General features: G+C 43.6%; 1 protein-coding gene across 2 annotated transcripts in view; it reads left to right on the top strand.

Annotated features, from left to right (window-relative positions):
* Window positions 1-19483, top strand: part of SFMBT2 (Scm like with four mbt domains 2) — a 957919-nt gene that overhangs the window by 785110 nt on the left and 153326 nt on the right. For both annotated transcript variants that reach the window (XM_069629673.1, XM_069629672.1), the window contains one exon: window positions 17143-17213. In XM_069629673.1, the coding sequence (XP_069485774.1) occupies window positions 17143-17213 (71 nt within the window). The remainder of the gene's footprint in view (window positions 1-17142; window positions 17214-19483) is intronic.

Genomic DNA, 19483 nt, shown 5'->3' with positions numbered 1-19483 from the left:
TTGTACGTTTTCAACGCCTTTATTCACCCTAGCCACTGGCAGAGTTTTATTTCTCCCGTCCCAAAGTGGCGGATGAGTTTCTTTCACAGTTGTTATCCTTTCCTGATGCCCAAAAGGAGGTATGGCGGTATTCTCAAGCTGTTCTTTATCTAAGGCAGCCAATTTTTCATTGATCAAGCAAAAACTCCTTCTTTTTTCTCTTCCTATTTTATCCGTCAGTGTAGTGATGTCTTGCATAATTTTATCTGCCAAAGATAGATTACTTAGGCTAGCCGGTGCAGTATCTACTGTTCTGTTGTTGTTCGATCTTTCTAACGGCCTCTGCCCTCCCAGGCGGGGATTAGTGGAAGCTATGTCGTAGTCATATATAAAAGCTCCTTTATTTATTTCATTTAGGGAATTTACGGATCGATTCTCCTTTTCCTTTGTGGGACTAATTCTTTCTTCCCTATATGATTGGAAAATGTCTATGGGCTCTTTCACTATCATCGATAGCCTTCTGGTGTCAGTATTTTTATTCTGGTTTATCGAGTCCTTCAGAGCGTCTTCGACCTGTCCCAAATCCAGCATATCCCATTTGTCAACTTGATCCCATGATGTTTCTATTGTTTGCTGGCTATGAACAATACTAGTCATGCCCAAAGTAAGTTCTGCCATTATTGGCCTTGTAGGGTTTTCTAGACTTCTGTCCAGAGTTTCTTGAATTACTGATTCACTGAGGTTCACTCCTGTCCCATCTTTATAAACTGTTCCGAGGGCCTCGTCCTCTGTTTGTAGCGTCATCTGATTTCCTACCATGTTTTCAAGTGGATTAATTGATAGTAGGTTTAATTTTGTTGTCTCCTTCTCCTGTATGGAGTTAGAGTTCTTACCTGCTGGCACTTCTTCAGGTGGAGTTACTATCTCCTCGCAAATATCCTCTATTGCTGTTTCAGCTATTTCATTGGATTCCAGAATGCTTTGTCCTGTTACATCCCTCTCAGAATTCTTCTTTGATACTACCTCTACCTGGCATGGAAATGTTGATGGGGAAAGCATTTTTATGGTTTCTCTTTCCGTGGAGATGGTACATGCCATAGGTAGATCTGGAGAGTTGGGTGCCAACCACAGCTTATCACCTTTTCCCGCCAACTGTGAGGGCGATTTTTCCATATTTGATTGATTGTCTCCTACTGATAAGCTTTTCCTTTTGTCAATACCAAATGGTAGTCGGCTTTGTTTTAGCATCGTAGTTCTCAGGGTTTGCTCCGGGCTCCCATTTATTTCTGGGAGTGAAGCGAATCTCTTTCTTACCTGCAGTCGTGTTCTTAATCCTGTTCCTTGCGTACCCTTTGAGACCGGGATTGACTTCATTCTCTCGAAGGGATCTTCGTTATCTCTCGGCGCAGTAAGTTCCCGCAACTGGTGTCCAAGCAGTACCTGTACCGCCACCGCCAGCAGCCAAACAGCTTAACAGCTCCTTCAATCCACAACAAGCGATGCCCTTTGCGCGCCGGGCTTAGCTCCGCAAGGGTGTCCGGAGGCAGGTCTTATAGCACTTCCTGATGTCGTCACGGAGGGCGGGCAGGGGGCGGAGCCAACTAGCGCAACAGCGCTCGAGCCTGCACGGCCCTCTCCTCGCAGGCAGGCACCTCAAATCCTCCAACGGCTGTCAGAGGGCAGGTGAGGGGGGTGAAGAGGGGTGAAGAGGGGTTGCAGCCACAGCTTAACAGCTCCTTCGATCCACAACAAGCGATGCCCTTTGCGCGCCGGGCTTAGCGCCGCAAGGGTGTCCGGAGGCAGGTCTTATAGCACTTCCTGATGTCGTCACGGAGAGCGGGCAGGGGGCGGAGCCAACTAGCGCAACAGCGCTCGAGCCTGCACGGCCCTCTCCTCGCAGGCAGGCACCTCAAATCCTCCAACGGCTGTCAGAGGGCAGGTGAGAGGGGTGAAGTGGGGTGAAGAGGGGTTGCAGCCACAGCTTAACAGCTCCTTCGATCCACAACAAGCGATGCCCTTTGCGCGCCGGGCTTAGCGCCGCAAGGGTGTCCGGAGGCAGGTCTTATAGCACTTCCTGATGTCGTCACGGAGGGCGGGCAGGGGGCGGAGCCAACTAGCGCAACAGCGCTCGAGCCTGCACGGCCCTCTCCTCGCAGGCAGGCACCTCAAATCCTCCAACGGCTGTCAGAGGGCAGGTGAGGGGGGTGAAGAGGGGTGAAGAGGGGTTGCAGCCACAGCTTAACAGCTCCTTCGATCCACAACAAGCGATGCCCTTTGCGCGCCGGGCTTAGCGCCGCAAGGGTGTCCGGAGGCAGGTCTTATAGCACTTCCTGATGTCGTCACGGAGGGCGGGCAGGGGGCGGAGCCAACTAGCGCAACAGCGCTCGAGTCTGCACGGCCCTCTCCTCGCAGGCAGGCACCTCAAATCCTCCAACGGCTGTCAGAGGGCAGGTGAGAGGGGTGAAGAGGGGTTGCAGCCACAGCTTAACAGCTCCTTCGATCCACAACAAGCGATGCCCTTTGCGCGCCGGGCTTAGAGCGCAGCATGCAGTGCCTTGTCAAAGATCCTAAAAACATGCATATTGCACATAGTTCATTCCAGGTCATTGCTGCATAATGACCCCAGACCCAAAGAGCACTAGAGAGATGCACGTGGTGAGCTCAATTGCAATATACATAGCAAGAAGCAGAACCTGATACATAGCAGTGGTGGGAGGGCTAATGGCACGTAGTCATTGCATACACAAATTATACAGAAGAGGTATACATAGGTGACTTTGGGCCTCATTACGAGGTAGGAGGTAGCCATGGTGCTATTAGCACCATGGCTACCCCCTTACTGCATACCGGGTCCGGGTTCTCGGAATGGTTATTTACCAGGTCATTCCAACCTTGGAGGACCTGGTAAGTCCCCATTCTGAGAACCATTCCCCATTCCCATTCGAGCCCCCATAGGGCTCAATGGGAATGGGGAAGGAGCTAATAACGGGCCCACTAATAGCAGGCCAGTTATTAGCTCCCTGGTCTCTCAGCGGCTCCCGCTAAGGGCGCCTGGTAAAACCAGGTGCCCATGGCGGGACCCGCTAAGGGACCTCGGAATACGGAGGTAAGGGGTTATCGGCAACGGTGCCGGTAACCCATTACCTCCAACCTCGTAATGAGGCCCATTGTGTGATTTGAGTCAGCACCTTGTATGAATTTGTGTTTTTTGGAACTATATACATTGAAAACAGTACTGTTTTGATAACACATACATTGACTCATCAGTACAATGAACTGGAAGCTTGCGATTGTGTACATTAAGTGGAATGTGTGTGTGCCATTCAGTTACTGGAGGTGGAGGCACTACAGAAATTGCAAGATTGTGTTCTTTCTCATCTGAATTCGAGGGGTCAAGGGCTAGTCGGATATTCTATGGACTGTGCGTAAGAAGGGATTGTTTCAGGTTGCATGTGGTGTCCAGAGAATGCTCCATGGTGAGCACTTCCCTCTGAAACCTTTTTTAGTTCCTGTTTGGTGCTAAGGGGGATCTGTGACCTCCTGAGTCAGGGAGCTTTCTGGTTTGGGAATCTGCTTTCATGGTGAAGTCTGGGCTTGGTAATTGAAGCTGTTACTAGCCAAAAAATCAGTACTCTCTCTAGTTTTCCAAGCTTTTCCAAGCAATTCAGAAGCAGCTAACACCATAGGTTGGCATAGTTCAAATCTTCACCCCAGCAAATCAAGCTTTCTAGACATGGCGTGTGACGGATTGCTCTCTGGGTTTTTGTATTTTTTATTAATAAAAGGATGCGGGTATCCCTATCTTAGAAAGGGTGGTCAGCTAACCAAACCCCCTTTCACCAAACTCCATGACAAAAGCATAGTGACACATGTGCCCTGTTGCGTTAGTCTCCCGATCTGCAGCACCTGCGCTCTATTGGCACAAAGCAGGTTCCAAGGTGCCTAGTCTGACAGCTGCTGTGACAGCAAAGTCACCGCAGCACAGGGCTGTATTTAAGATATGCACCCCTGTTCTAAAACGACCTAATTATGATGAACTCTCATCCTGGTGGCAGTTTACATAAGCCCTACCTGCATTTGAGTATGAGGGCGGAAGGTTTACATAATTATTAATGCCCCATCTGATGCATAGCATACCTGTGTCAACCTTGTGAGCTCAGACAGGTCTGGGATGTTGTGTGGATTCCGGGCTCCTGCCTGCCTGCAGTCCAGTAAATAAGACAATAGGTCAGGGTGCCTGCCTTTCTTTACTCTCTAGGAGGCAAGGTAATGCCCTCCTGCCAGGCCTGGAATCTCCCAGCTGTAGACAAAGGCGAGCCTGGCATCAAAGAGCTAGGTACATGACAAAAAGGCTGTCTCACATGAAGAGGTTGCACAAGAATGAACATTTGAAGTTGGAGGCTGAGTAGTGGGCAGATTTAGGACAGCCATGGAACAGAGGTCATTTGGGTGAAGGGTTCCTCCATCTTAATTTCTATGGGCTATTCTCTCAATCCTGTTTCCTCCACTTCCTGTGGAACAAGGCACTGTGTGATGACCTCAGAAGGCAAGGGACACTTGTTTCAAGGATGAGGCTTGGACTCCTTAAAGCAGGCTTGCTTTCCACCAATCCCCAGTGGCACTTTGCCTATAAAGAGGGGGTCTTCCACTCCTTTTTTGATTCATTTTTGGACCATTTTCGACTCAAGCCACATGGATACCCTCTCGAATTCGACTCTATGGCAGCTCGCCGCCTGGAATCAATGCATCTCACCACATTTGAAACCAGTTTGACGTGCAGTCACAACAGCACAAAACCTGCATCGACAGTGTTGAACCGCCTATGCTTGAAATAAGGTACTTTGAACTAACCCTGTCCCAACCTTTGGTGCCCTAGAGACTGGCATATTTCCTTTTCCCCTTTTTCACCTAAGAACATATCCTTTTGAAATTCCTCGTTTCATTTTTTTTTCTCCTTGCTAAGTATGCAAAGTGCCCGAAACACTGCATTCTGCTTTTCTTTCCTTTACAGGGGTGGGGTTTTATTGTGATTTTGATAGCTGAGTGTAAAATAGATTTGTTTAGTAAAACATGCATATATTTATAGAATTTAGATTGGGCATTCTTTTATTTTGGAACTGTGTACTATTGTTGTTTGAGTTGCTACTGGATCAAATTCACACCCCTTCTGAGAGTATATAGCCTTGCATCTGCCCACAAAAAGGGAAAGAAGGAGCTATATCTCGTGGCTGTGGCTGTTTCACCTTTATGATTGGGATCAACGTTGGCGTTGGTTTGTAGAAGTGTGGTGGCTGAATAGGCAGATTAGCCACTACTCATCCTTATACTCCTTCAGAGCATGGGGTTCTCGCTATTTCTCTCCACCTCCCGCTACTTAATATCACACAAGACCATTTCATTCATTTACAGATAACCTTGTTACTTAATCTAAGAATGGGTCAGCCTTTAGGTACCCTTACTTGTAACCCGGTAGGTGCATCCCCTATGTATAGCCCTCTGTCGCTTTTCAGCTAAGTGCCCACCTTATAAATCTCATCCAGAAATACATACATGTATCACCTAGCTCATCACTGTTCCATGTGATAATTCCGCCGCAAAAATATCGTGATACAATATCGCCATATTTATGCGGCGAAATTCACAATGGACCCTGTGGGGGACACCCCCGCAACCCCTGCATCCTTTTTTAATGTGCAGGGGACACCCCCGCAACCCTCGCTCCCACATAATATCCCCAATAAAAATATCGACTATGGCGAACCAAACGGCCATATTTACGGCAATATTTTGGTTTGGGATATTATTACCTGATACCCTCATCACCTAGTTCATCTGTGTGGGTGCCTTGCCACTGCACCTGTATTGTCTATTTAAGAGGTGAAAGGTCCAGTCTCAATTCCTTTCTGTGTATAGTGTGCACTGCATATGTCGCTGAATAGGAAACACGGATTGCCCTTTGCTTCTTGGGGACCACCATGAAATGCAAGTGCTGCACTGGCCAGAATTCTATCATAAATAAACATCAGAATATCTGTGCATTGAGAACATAGCATGCGTCCTGGGATCCTGCTAAAATTCTGTGTCATGAAAGGAAAGATTATCTCAAGACAGCCCCAATGGAGTGGCTAAAGTCACACTCATTTTATCCACATTCAAACCCTGGGGCTATGCAAATCAGTGGTCTAGGGTGTGTGTTATGCAAAATGAAATGAGCGTCAAGCAAAGTGCACATTATATTCTGATGGGTTCAATCATGTAACCCATTGAACTGTTTATAAGACATATTTGTCAAATACAAATATCTGTGGTCAGCCTTACGTTTACAAAATTGTATTTGACATTACGAAAAGCATGCAGTAAATCTTATTCATACTATTTGTCCACTTTACGCTTTCCTATAAAGGTATCTCAAAAGAGGACATTAGGAGTATACAAAAATGTCCATCTTGTTATAAAAAACTTCTGTCAAAAATGAATTAATATGGGTAACCTAGGTTTTTATAATATGCTCTGCTCTCTAAGACAAGTGTAACAGTGCAGCCAGAGGCACGGATACTGCACTCCTGAATACCCGTGAAGACTTGCTCTCAAATCTCGATTCCAACTCTCCTTTGATTCTCATCCTTCATGACCTTTCCTCTACCTTTGATACGGTCAATCATGCCACCCTTATACATCGACTCTGTGATATCCTTGGCATCACGGACCTGGTACTGGACTGGTTGACCTCCTTGCTATCTGACCGACCATCCCAGGTTCAACTGGGCCCTTTTCTCTCCTCCATCACACTTTCCACATGCAGTGTTCCTCAGGGCTCTATCCTCTCGCCGTGGCTCTTCAACATCTACCTTGCCCCTCTAGCCCATTTCATCTCTGCCTTCTCTCCTCACTTCCAGTGATATGTGGACGGCATGCAGCTCTCCTTCAAGCATCCCTCCACTGCCTCCTCTTCTTCCTCTCCCATTCCTGACTATCTGACTGCTATTTAGGCATGGTGCACTGCCAAAAATCTCTGCCTTCATGCCAGTAAGACTGATATCCTTCACATTAGGACCCCAGCTCCCTCTTTCCCTCCTGCTCTCTGGCCGCCCTCCATGGGCCCCCTCCTCTCACCCTCTTGTGAGGCAAAATACCTTGGTGTCATCTTCAACTCCTCCCTCTTGCTCTCCTTCTCTTCTCACATCATGGACCTTGCCAAGAAGGCCGACTTTCAGCTGGACCTCCTGAGAGGCATGCTCTCTTTCCTCTCCTACTCCCAGAAAGCCTCTCCCTCAATCTGCCTTATTCCTCCCTTCACCCCCATCAACTAATCCAGAATAGGACTGTGAGACTTATCCTTGGCCTCAAGCCCAGAGACCACATCTCTCCAGCTCCATCATCTCTCCATAGGCCCCCGTTTGCTGTCAAGGATCAAGTTCAAGACCCTCTGCATCATCCACATGGCTTTCTGGGGCCTGGTGCCACACTACATTCAACTCTCTCTCCCTAAATACCTCCCTGCTAGAGTCCTTCGGCCTTCTAGCTCAAATTCTCTGCAGATCAGATGCTTTTCCAAGCAAAGAGTGGGGATAGATCTCTTTTCCACAGGAGCCTCCCTCTGGAATGGCCTCCCTGCCCCTCTGAGACTTGAGCCGGATCTCCTTAAGTTCTGTAAGCTTATCAAGACCCTCCTTTTATCTTCTTCTTTCCCCCTCCCCCTCCCCTTCTAATGCCCCCCGTTTGCCGCATTTTTACTGACTGCCTGGTGCCTTCTGATTCATACTGGGCACCAGGCCCTCCTCGCCCAGTCTACCCCAGCTCTTCATTTTCCGCTAACCCCCCTCCCAAACCTGCACTTGCCCTACCTGGCTCTCTCCCCTGCACCAGCTTGCCTGGGCCTGCACCCCTTTGAGCCCATACAGCCCTGTCCTCGCACTTAGAAGGTGGTCCCTCATTCCATGCACGGTCTGCATTCCCCTGGCACTTGTCCACCTGACCTCCACTTAGCACTTGCATAGCGCAGGGGCCCTCTCCCCCCTTTCAGCTCCCCCCAGCACTGGCACGCGTCCACTCTGACCTGCAATTCCTTTCGCTCCTTAACTTTATCGTATTCCACTCTGACTAGCACTTCCCCCCCCACCTCCCCACTCCCCTTCACTTCTTGTTACAGCACTTGCACGATCCAAAAGTCACAAGGCCTAGTAGGACCGTTTATTGTTATTCTCCATCCCCCCCTCCCTCCCCCAACCCGCTGTCTGTCTTGTTGCGCCTTGAAACACTATTTGCTGTATAGGCACATTATAAATACCCAATAAATAAATAAAATATTCTTATTGTGAACTCAATATATACTAGAAATAAACTTTGTACCATTTTTTAAAAAGCTAGTTTTATTACAGTTAAATAATTGTCTTTCTTGCTTTTCTTTTAATTGATACTTATGTTAAAAACAGAGCCCCCTCAATAGATCTGTTTTTTAACTGTCAGAACAGCTGGCGTGGCTCCAGCAAATAATGACCTGAGTAAGCAATGCACCCGTACAGAAGGAGTAAAAGACATTGCCTGAGACAGAGAGAGTCAGAGAAACAAATAGTGGTAGTTAGTAAGAGAGAGAGAGAGAGCGCGTGTAAGAGAGTGCGCGGGGGATAGATAGGGAGAAAAGAGAGAGAGAGTGGTAGATTGACACATGAAATACAGGGTGCATCTAGTAACCTTATCAATGCATACTTCTGATCACCCACCCGGGGCCAAGGATAGGGCTTGCAGACGTGTGCATACCCCTAGCACTCCACCCATCTCTGAACTAGCCACTAATTGCAGAAGTTGTTCCTTACTGAGATGTACCTTTTTACAAAAATCTCTACTTACCTACTGGTAATGTCAATAGTTGCCAATAACTGGCAGGTTTGTGAGCTAGCGTGTCACCTGTTTAACCTTGTTTTGTACTTGGTGATCTTGTTTCTCCGCAGGCATGTATTTGCCAATCGTGCACCCGCTACTAAAGGTATTGACTTGCAATGCTGTTCCATTCCCTCATAGACCTACATACCTATATACCTCACATTCCTTGCCCCTATGCTCATAACTACTACTATAGTACCATCACTACTTCCACCTATACCACTCGCAGCAGTCCTACTATCAATGCCACATCGAAGGAAATGTGGTAGTACCTGTTCTACTATTACTGCTACTACTGGACTTATAGGTCCTTCCACTTATATAATTGATCTTCTGATGCTATGAGTACTGGATCTTCAGGTAGCAGCAGAACACAACGTGTAAGTAGTTCCACTGTTAGTGCTGCAGCATAACTACTGGCATTACTAGCAGTTTAAGTATACCTGGTGGTGGAATTAGTAGAATTATCAGTGCTACTTGCACATGATCTACTATTGCACCTTGTAGTACTACATCTGCTATGTTTACTTCAAATACTACTGCTGCTGCAAGTATTCCACTAAGGTTGCTACTACTGGTATGCAACGTAGCACGTTTTCCATTATTATTGCTACCAGTAATACCATTAAAACTCTTTATAATGATACAACTGGTACTGGTGCTAGTATTATCTGCTGCATTACTTGGAGCACTAATACATGTATTCGTATTGTGATTCATGCTGTAATGCTCATAATAATGCATCTAGTATTAGTAGAACTGCTACTTTGGCAACTGTTAATATCAGTAGTACTAGTAAATCGATTGGCGGTACTAGTAGTACTACAACTACAATTGCCAGTACTTGTACTAATGTTGGTACTAGTATTGCTACTAATAATAATTGTTTTGCTAGTCGTACTATCATAACTTCTAGTAGAAGAACTAATACTACTAGCAATGATCAAACTAATGTGACTAATATTAATAATGGCAGTTCTGTTAGCACAGCTGGTAGAGTCACAGCACGACTAATGCTAGTAGTACCAGTGCTGGGTCAGTACAAAAGATGCCACTAGAACTATAATCCTTCTTGTATATGAAGCACTAGTAATGACACTAACACGGGTACTGGTGTAGTGATGCCAGTGGGAATAGAAACAGTGATATAAGAGAGACAACGTGTGCTAGTATTAGTACCAACAACAGTAGCAGTCACAATATTATTTGTAGTTCATCTAGGTTTATCTGTACGAATACAGATTTCAGTAGTATTTCTCAAATTATTAGTAAATGTGTTTTAATAATATTAATTATTTGCATTATGAGTCACCTGCCTTCTGAGATGTCATTTGGCAGATTTTGTGATCACTGTGGTTCATATGAAAATGTACGTCATTTGCTTTTATACTGTCCTTTGTTACTCTTTCAGCGAATTATGTGTTTTAAGAAGTTTGTTCATGATTTACCAAGTGTGGACTCCGATAATGTATGTACGATTATGCCGAACGCATATTCGATAGCAATGAAATTAGCAGTAGTAAGATTTCTACAATCATGTGCCTTTTATAAATAAGAATATATGTCATATTTTAATGTTCTAAAGTTTTATGGCTTGGATTTTTTATTATTCTGGATTGTACTTTTATTTTATATGAATTTTATTTGAATAATTTCAGTTAAAAAGTTTTTTTAAATTTAGATTTTTGCAAAGGTTTATTTTAAACTCTAAAAAAATAATGAATGATTGAATTGTTGGCATTGACACAATTAGGGGCATTAGCAGGTGTATTGCTAGAGGTACAGTTGTTCAGACCTGTATGTCAATATGGGATAAGATGAATGTTCATCAAGCGTGTTTCTAGGCGTGGGATAGGGGTTTGCAAAGGATATTGACGTATTTGAGTAGGGGTAGAATCACTAGTTGACAGAGGTGAAAATACATTTGGATGAAACCCGAATCACCAGAATGTTCACTCGATTCGGGTGATTTGGGTTTGGCCGAATGTTTAAGAGATGCATGTGACAAACTCACGTTATGCTCACGCAACTTGCATGCATGAAGAGGTCAGACCGTTTCCCGCCAGCCCATGTTCAAAGCAGATAAAGTACAAAGTTCATTAAATCGATCAGAACTGTTCCTGCCAGAGATGCACAAAGAAAGCAAAGTGTGTCTTTAATATAGAAACCAAAATTAGCTCTTTGTTTGCAGCTGACAAAAAGTTATAATTTAAAGAACAAAAAACATTTAGTGCCATATTCACTAGCAGTAATGGAAAGGAAAGAAAAATGCAGACAATACCTTTTTTTTTATTTTGCATTACTTTGAGAAATGTGCAGGTCAGTTTAGTCAGAAAGGTGGCCTGCACATTTCCAGGGGCGGTGCTGCTGCAACAACTAGGCACTGCCCAACCCCTTCATATACATTAATGTCCACATCATGTATGGTGCTCCCTCTACCCAAGTGAATGCTGAGAGTGCATCACATCATAAGAGGCCTAGAAAGTGCCTGGTATTGCGAGATATGCAAATAAAGAACATTCCTATCACTATTTGAGGAATAGTAACCTACGTGGGGCAGCAGTGGTTCGTGCTGCTGCTCTTCCAAACTAAGGTCAGAAATGAGGCCGTTGTGTAATGCACTTCACCTATGCCTGTTCCATAGAAGTAAAGGGCACTGTGTTAGTTCTCTGCTCCTTTTAATGTGGATCCATTTTTTAATTCAGGATGTACATTGAAATGTACGCAAACATCCCCTTATCTGGGTAAATGTGCAACAGGAAGTAAAAGGGGAATCTGAACGTCTGCACACATTCAAATGAACCTGCAAGGGCTCATAATTCATGGGCACACATGATGAGGGCACTAGCGCACCCCTCCACTTACACCAACAAAAGGCTTTAGAATAGAACTTCTTACTGTGGAAATATGTTATGTGCTTTCCCCATGTGCACAGCTCAACATTGCCTGAGTATTCCTGAGAGTCTCCATCATGAATATCTGACATGGGACTGATTCTGTCTCAGCCCAACTGGACTTTAGAAGTCATGGAGCTGCAGCCATGAACTCTCCCTTTTATTAAATAAATAACTTCAGTAGTCCTCATAGAGACAAACTCAGCAGGATGAAACTTCATGCCGAGTCTTCCCCAGCACTGCAGGCTTTTCAGAGATCTGTGCATGTCTGTTATGAATTCACTATATTCTAATATTATATACTTCAACATTACCCAAAGTGTCGACCTCTGAATGAGGAAAGGCAGACTCAGGTATAACTGGCATGTGACTGGCTCTGCCGGCTTGACAATCAAACGTACAATTTCACACTTCACTAATTAAAGATTGTGCTCTTTTTACCCATATTCAAACGTGGGACCTGCAGATTACACATAGATCATTGCAATAGGTTCATTAGCCTACTGAGTTATCTCAGTGTAGAGTTTAATATGGTGGCCTTGTTGGATATCATTGTCAGATGCACAAGACTCCATCTCCTATTAATTCTCGCTCTTTCTGAAGCGTAGCAAGTTATTTTGTGTATTTATTACCCTATAAATCGGCCTGAATTTCCCAGAACATCGAACAAACTTCCCTGAAAATTAATGGTTCTTAAAGGAGATTTGGACAGATTTTGGCAGAAGAAAAATCTGTTGCAACCCGCAAACCTACCCTAATCTCTCTAGGAGATTTGCTTTAGCGCTCAGATCCCTTTTGCGACAGTCTATCCAGTGCAAACCACCATGTATTGGAATCTATGACACAGGATAGACAGGATTAATAAGTATGTACAATTCTTGGTGGAAAGTAAAAGCAAATGCAAACTTTTCCTTTTCAATGTTGCTTCTTTAATGGACCAAGAGACTGCACTTATTCTTCTCCTCTGATGTCAGTTCCTGCTTCTTGGAATTAATACAATTCACCAAATGAAAGACAATCTACAGTGAGCAATCAAAATACCTACAAAAAAATTAAAAATAAGTTATATGGAAGGATTGGCTAGCAAATCAGCAAATGATTAAAAAATCAATATTACGGAACACTATATCGCATTTTTGAAATAGCTTATGTTCCTTTTAAAGAGCATGTGCTCAACTAGTAGATACTTAACATAGAAATAATCAGTGCTGCCCAAGCAGTGCATGTTATATAGTGCTCCTGCCTTAATAGAACCTCCTATGATGTGTCAGCACTGCCTTTTGTCTCATTTGCACGTGGTCCTCTTCATGCAAAAGCCGCACTCATCAAGTGCCTGCCTGGTGCAGGTACATTTCAAACAGAGGCGTCAGATTATAGGTTTTGTAGCATTGTTTCCAATCGCTCTAACCACCTTGTCACCAAGAAAAGATCAAAACATATTTACATTACAGTGTGGCGTTTGTCGCACTATAGTTAAGGTGAGTAACATGAGCCATAAGAAATCCGGAAATTCTATTGCTAATAACTTTTAACTTGCATGACGAATTTGGCTGATATTTTCCCAAAGAAAGTTTGTCACAGGCCCCCAGACTGGACATTATGGGAAGGATTTGTTAAAAAATGAAAAAAGTTGTAAAGAAAGCAAAAACTCTGGTTTTGGGCTATTCCCATTCATTTTCCCATTGGGAAAAAGTACACATTTTATCAAGCCAAAGCGCAAAAACCGCTGAAGGGAATTGGACCAAATAAGAAACAACTTGAGCACGAAGCATTGACTTAATTTCTGGGACAGGTTTGTGGTTATTCCGTTCAGTAATTATTAAAATATTTGATGGGGAAGAGTGTGCCTCCTTCTCCTAAAAATATAGCTATATCTGCCATGGTGCTTTGAAGCAGAGATGTGTTTAAAAAATGAAAAGCCACCATTTATTTTTTGTGTGATGCAAACGATTAACGCGATTTCGGGGTAATGCTAGAATAAAAAGTCCAAAAGAAGCTTTTTGGAGGAGGACCAGGGTTGAAATCGCATCATAGATGTGGGGATGGTGAAAGAGGACATCATGTGAAGTGGGAGCTGGGGGTGGTCTGGGAAGCCAGTTACAGTTTGGACATTTTCACATTATCTGGGGAATACCGGGGATCAGCAGATCGCAGGTTTGAATCTTGGCAAGGCCAACTCAGCCTTTCATCCTTCCAAGGTTGATAAACGAGTGGCAACTCGGGTTGGGTGATATTGTATGCATATGTGTTCTTTGTAAAGTGCTTAGGTGTGCACGCTATAAAAATAACACATCATTAGGTCCTAGGGGTCATCAACGGGGGACGCTGAGTTAAGATGATCATCCCTTCTCACATCTACTACATTTCAAGGGTTTTGTTGCATTAAATCTGTGCAACTTTACTGTACCTTAACTAAAGTTTTTTCAAATAATATTTTTCATGTTAACGCCTAATGTCTGCTGATTTCTTATATCTGCTTTGGTCATCAAAGTCTGCATCCCACAGAGTTGTACTTTTTGGGAATAAACCCACACAGTCCTTTCCAATCCAACGTCATGACAAAAGCTTCTGTGCAATCAGTGTTTTGTTCTTCTTGATCCTATAAAGAAAGAACTCTGACCCAGTAAGATTTTGACTTTTTTTAATTATGTTTTTCTTATCTTGAACTCTATTTTTGTATTACCTGGTGCTGGTATTGTGGGGTATTGCTTTGTGCTGTACACTCCTTTTATACAAGGGTGACCATGTTTTAAGTTTTAATGAATAAGAATTTAGTGAAATCTGGTGAAGTACATACTACTGCTATGCATAGTGGTAGATGGCACATGTGTGGCATTGTTATTTATTTGCATTCTGTCCAGCTAGTTGGAACAGTGTTTGTTTGTCACTGCATTGTTGGTTGATGTATTTTTGTTAAGTACTCTAATGAGGCGAGATAACACTCAGAGGCAAGACGGCCATGCCGGTAATGGCCCACCACCGAAGGTAAGGGAACGCATGAAGCAAGGAGTCCCTTAACGCGGGTAGCGGCCATTACTGGCAGAGGGCGGCTTGCTTCCAAGGCTTATATCGCCATTAGCACCAGTGCATTTGATATGCAGGTTCTAATGGTGTGTTTAAATAACGAGCAGACTGGGAAGAGAAACATGGCCAGGTAAGATTTTTATTTTGTATTTTTCTAAACATAGCTTTAGCAACTGCGTGTGACTTTAGCAGCTGCTAAGGTGCGAGGCATGAGCGGGGATGAGGGGTGAAGTGGAAGGGTGTTGCAGGCCAACAGCACTTAGGCTGCTTGGAACACAGGCTAATACCAGAGAATACAGCCGATGTTCCAAGCTTCCTGATTGGCCAGGGCCCCTTCCAGGGTGCTAATGATTGTTATCACTTGTAATTGTGTGAACTTTATTACACGTCTTTACTCATAGCATGATGTTTATTGGGACATATAAGGCTACAATCAACATATGGCAGCCAAAACCTATTCACGCTGCCAATGCATGCTAAGTTTGCTCTTCACTTTTCAGATTTTCTCTCGAGTAAAAGCTTCTTGCCTTAAATTATGCAGAGGTGGAGATTAAAGGATTATGGCATTGAAGGTCCTGTGCGACTGCATAATGGATGTTTGCTATTCACAGTCTGAAAATGATGGAAAGCAGCACGTCCTTGTCCACTCATTACGTCGCTCAATTAACTCATTATAAATTCATCATTGCTTTTCTGGATGAATGAGTTATTCGGCTGCACTTATGTTCTGTAGTAAATCAAAACAGAGGCCGAGTTAAAAAAAACTCTGTCTGATGCTTGATAATGACAAGTCCTCTTCATTATGAAGTATACCTGGCCGTGCTATTTTTGGATAACCTTGGAAATGTCCTACCCAAATGACGTTTTTTTAGATTGATTGATGGGGTGCCGTTGGTATTGGACGTAACAAGAAGTGCAGAATTGCAATCTATTCCTTTTTGAGAAATAGGAAAATGCATTAAATATGTACCTGAAATAAGTAAGTCAATGTTGGTGTATTAATATTATATGTATTCGCCATGAAACTAATGAATTGAAAACCATCATGAAAGCACCTAAATTCACTAGGGTTTATGCTTTATCTTGCATGTGAATTTGGTGAATGCTTTTGAAAGTCAGATGAAGGTGGTCTGAAGGTTTTGTTTTCTTTTCGATTCTAAACAATGGACTCTCTGAAAAGTGAATTAAAAACGTATAACAGGATATGGCAGTGATTTAGTGAGTCCAGAAGGGAGTGATTGAAATACATCAGGGAAAGGATTGCACAGTGACTTCGTGAGTCAATCAAATGGTGATGGGAGGCACATCTCTTAAAGGATAGTGCAGTAATTTAGCGAGTCAACCAAGGGGTAATTGGTGGCACATCAGGGAAAGGATAGTGCAGTGACTTAGTGAGTCAAACAAGTGGCGATGGGAGCCACATCTCCTAAAGGATAGTGCAGTAACTTAGTGAGTCAAACAAGGGGTAATGCAAGGCACATCAGGGAAGGGATAGTGCAGTGACTTAGTGAGTCAAACAAGTGATGATGGAAGGTTCAGTAGGCAAAAGATAGTGCAGTGATCTACTGAATCAAACACACAGTAATGAGAGGTACATCAAGGAAAAGATACTGCAGTTACTTAGTGAGTCAAAAAAAGGGTAATGCGAGGCACATCGGGGAAAAGATAGTACAGTGACTTAGTGAGTCCAAGAAGGGATAATGGAAGGGGCAGAAGCATGTACAGGATAGTACAGTGACTTAGTGAGTCAAACAAGTGGTGATGGGAGGCATATCTCTTAAAGGATAGTGCAGTAATGTAGTCTGTCAACCAAGTGGTAATGGAAAGCACATCATGGAAAGGATTCCACAGTGACTTAGTGAGTCAAACAAGTGGCGATGGGAGCCACATCTCCTAAAGGATAGTACAGTAACTTAGTGAGTCAAACAAGGGGTACTGAGAGGCACATCGGGGAAAAGATAGTACAGTGGCTTAGTGAGTCCAAGAAGGGATAATGGAAGGGGCAGCAGCATGGAGAGGATAGTGCAGTGAGTTAGTGAGTCAAACATAGAGTGATGGAAGATATATCAGGGAAAGGATAGGTCAGTGACTTAGTCAAACAAAGCATAATGGAAGGGGCATCAGGGAAAGACATTGTTGGAATATAGATCATATCAGAGACAGTAATGATGTTGGTATATTAGCCATCAGATGTACCAACTGGACCTCAAATCCATGACATGCATGTGTCTGTTTTCTGTGTGTTCTGTTTTGGACACACTGTACTCTGCTTGATTCTCTCTTGAACACTTTAGTTCATGCAATTTCCTATGCTTGATGACTGACACAGGATGCAGAAAAGTGATATGTATATTTGTGGAAATAGGTTGCCCTCCTCAGTGCCTCTGGAGAAAATACCTCAAGAGCCTTACCCTGTCGCTCAGACAGACCCTGTTGGTAAGTTCTTCTACTTCTTATTATTATTATTATTAATAATAATACATATTGGATGTAACGATCATTTCTTTGTTATATGCTTTAAAAACATGTATGATCTCAATCCCTGTTAATGATGGTTTTATTGCCCTATTGTACAATTACTCAGAACATGCATTTTAGAACATGAAAATTGATTGTGTTACCCAGAACGATTGTTCTAAAGAGCTGCTTCAGTTTTGATTTTTCCATGCTCTGCTAACCCTTGTTAAAATGTGTTTTTGTGCGTGTGCAGGCATTTGTCTGTTTGTGTAATGCCAGTAAAGGAACATTTTCCATTATTGACTGTCTCTTGGGGCTCAGTGGCCCAACATGGCAGTCAAATACTCAGATATTTTAGCTAACAAGCAATCAAACAAAAAATTGCAGTATCTACCAGAAGATGCAGGTGCATGTTTCATGGTTGTGGCATGCTTGCTCTTATGGTGGCATTAAAGCAAAAGGCCTCTATGTTAAGTTAGATCTAAGTTTGCATCTTAAGAGTGTGTGTTGTAAGAGTGTGTGTCATAAGAGTGTGTGTGGTTGGAGCATATGTCGTAGGGGCCCTGTCATACATCCACATGTTATGTGTAGTAGTCACATGTGTAGTAAGTGTGTTTCATAGGAACATGTATCGTAGGAGTTTGCATCATTAGATTGTGTCATAAGAGTGTGTGGTAAGCGTGTGCCATAAGAGTGTGTGTGTGGTAATAGCATCTGTGGCAACATGTGGCGTATTAGTAGTAGTAGTAGTTTGTCATTTATGAAGCACCTTTATTCCATTCCAATGGCATTAATGCGCTTGTGGGGGCAACGCCCTCGGGGGATCGAAGTCCAAGGTTTGGGAAAGTTGTCAGAATGGTTAGAATGCATGTGTGCATTTGGCCAAAGAGAAAATTGGACGGGGTGGCTGAGCTCAAGTGAGCTACCCATGATGGTCAGGCATGTTGGATGGGTGCTGAGAGGTGGTCAGGAAAGAGTGCAAGTGCAATAGACTTGTTATGTGACCAGCTAGACTGAATTTGTGATGTGGGACCTAGCTGCATTCTGATGGCAGGGATGTTGTTTATAGTGTTTTAGTCTGGTGTATGGATGTGAATGCGTGCGGATGGGTGGCCATGCCTGCGGGTAGTGTTCACCGAAGTGGTGTATAACTATGTACCTTGAGCATCAGTTGGCATTTTGCTTAGAAGTACCCGTGGAATCAGTGTGTCCGGTCTGTTCTGAGATTATGCTTTACCTTGTGTTCTAAGATATATTGGGGAGGCACAAACAGTTTCATGGCCTAGGTGTCACGAAGGTAAGCATGAAGGGGAGAATGATTTGTCTGTTTTCTTGCGGGAAGAGATGGGTGTTGAGGGCCTTCCTGAAGGAGAGCTGATCGACTTTGTGGCAGATGCTGAGTGAAAGGGAGTTCCAGAGTGTGGGAGCTTGGAGAAGTTCCAATGTGTTGTAACCATGTGTGGTAAGTGTGCTTCGTAAGAAGTGTCTGCTGTAAGAGTATGTTTGATTGCAGCATGTGCCATAGGAGCATGTGTCATACGTCCACATGTTGTAGGTTCGAGCGACTGGTGACTGCCACTAGTAAATGAATTAACCTTGTGCAGTATCTTAGTGTGTTTTCTTGTCAGACCATTGAGGGACTGTAACACATGAATAGGCTGAAGCAGCACACACATGTAGATGCACACACACACATTGTCTTACAACGTAGGGCAAAACTATAACTGGAGCAAAGCTATAACAAATTTGATAATTGTTTTGTACAATTGGAAGCTGTGCTTTAATGTTTCAATTTACACACCCAAGGTCGGTCTTCTCCTTCTCCAATCTCACCACTGTGCTGCCATTGAACACTTTTAGAACACGTGTGTTCATAATTCTGCTGCCAAACTCCCATTGGGAGATTGGGCTACCCATCTGATTTTGAGATGAGGTTGGTTAATAGGTGATACCATCCTTCCATAAAGGATGGTGCATGCTCAATCCTGTACAGAGCCTTGCACCTGCTACAAAGGAAGATTATAGTTTGAATCAATTTAAATACATTGTTTGTAACCGTCTGGTATACATAACCTGCTAGAGAGGAGTAGCTAACCAATCGGAATCCACCTCCCTCTCATGACTTTTATGATTTAGCCTTATAGAATACCTCATTGGTCACTATTCTAGGATAATTGTCCACATCATAATATTGACCTAGGCAGAACCCAGCGTTATCATTTTGAGAACTGCAATTATCCAAGGCGATA

The sequence above is a fragment of the Ambystoma mexicanum genome, chromosome 12 (assembly GCF_040938575.1).
Source record: "Ambystoma mexicanum isolate Mex_15411 chromosome 12, UKY_AmexF1_1, whole genome shotgun sequence".
NCBI classification, from domain to species: domain Eukaryota; kingdom Metazoa; phylum Chordata; class Amphibia; order Caudata; family Ambystomatidae; genus Ambystoma; species Ambystoma mexicanum.
Note: the sequence above shows the minus strand (reverse complement) of the source record. Positions and strands in the feature narration are given on the sequence as shown.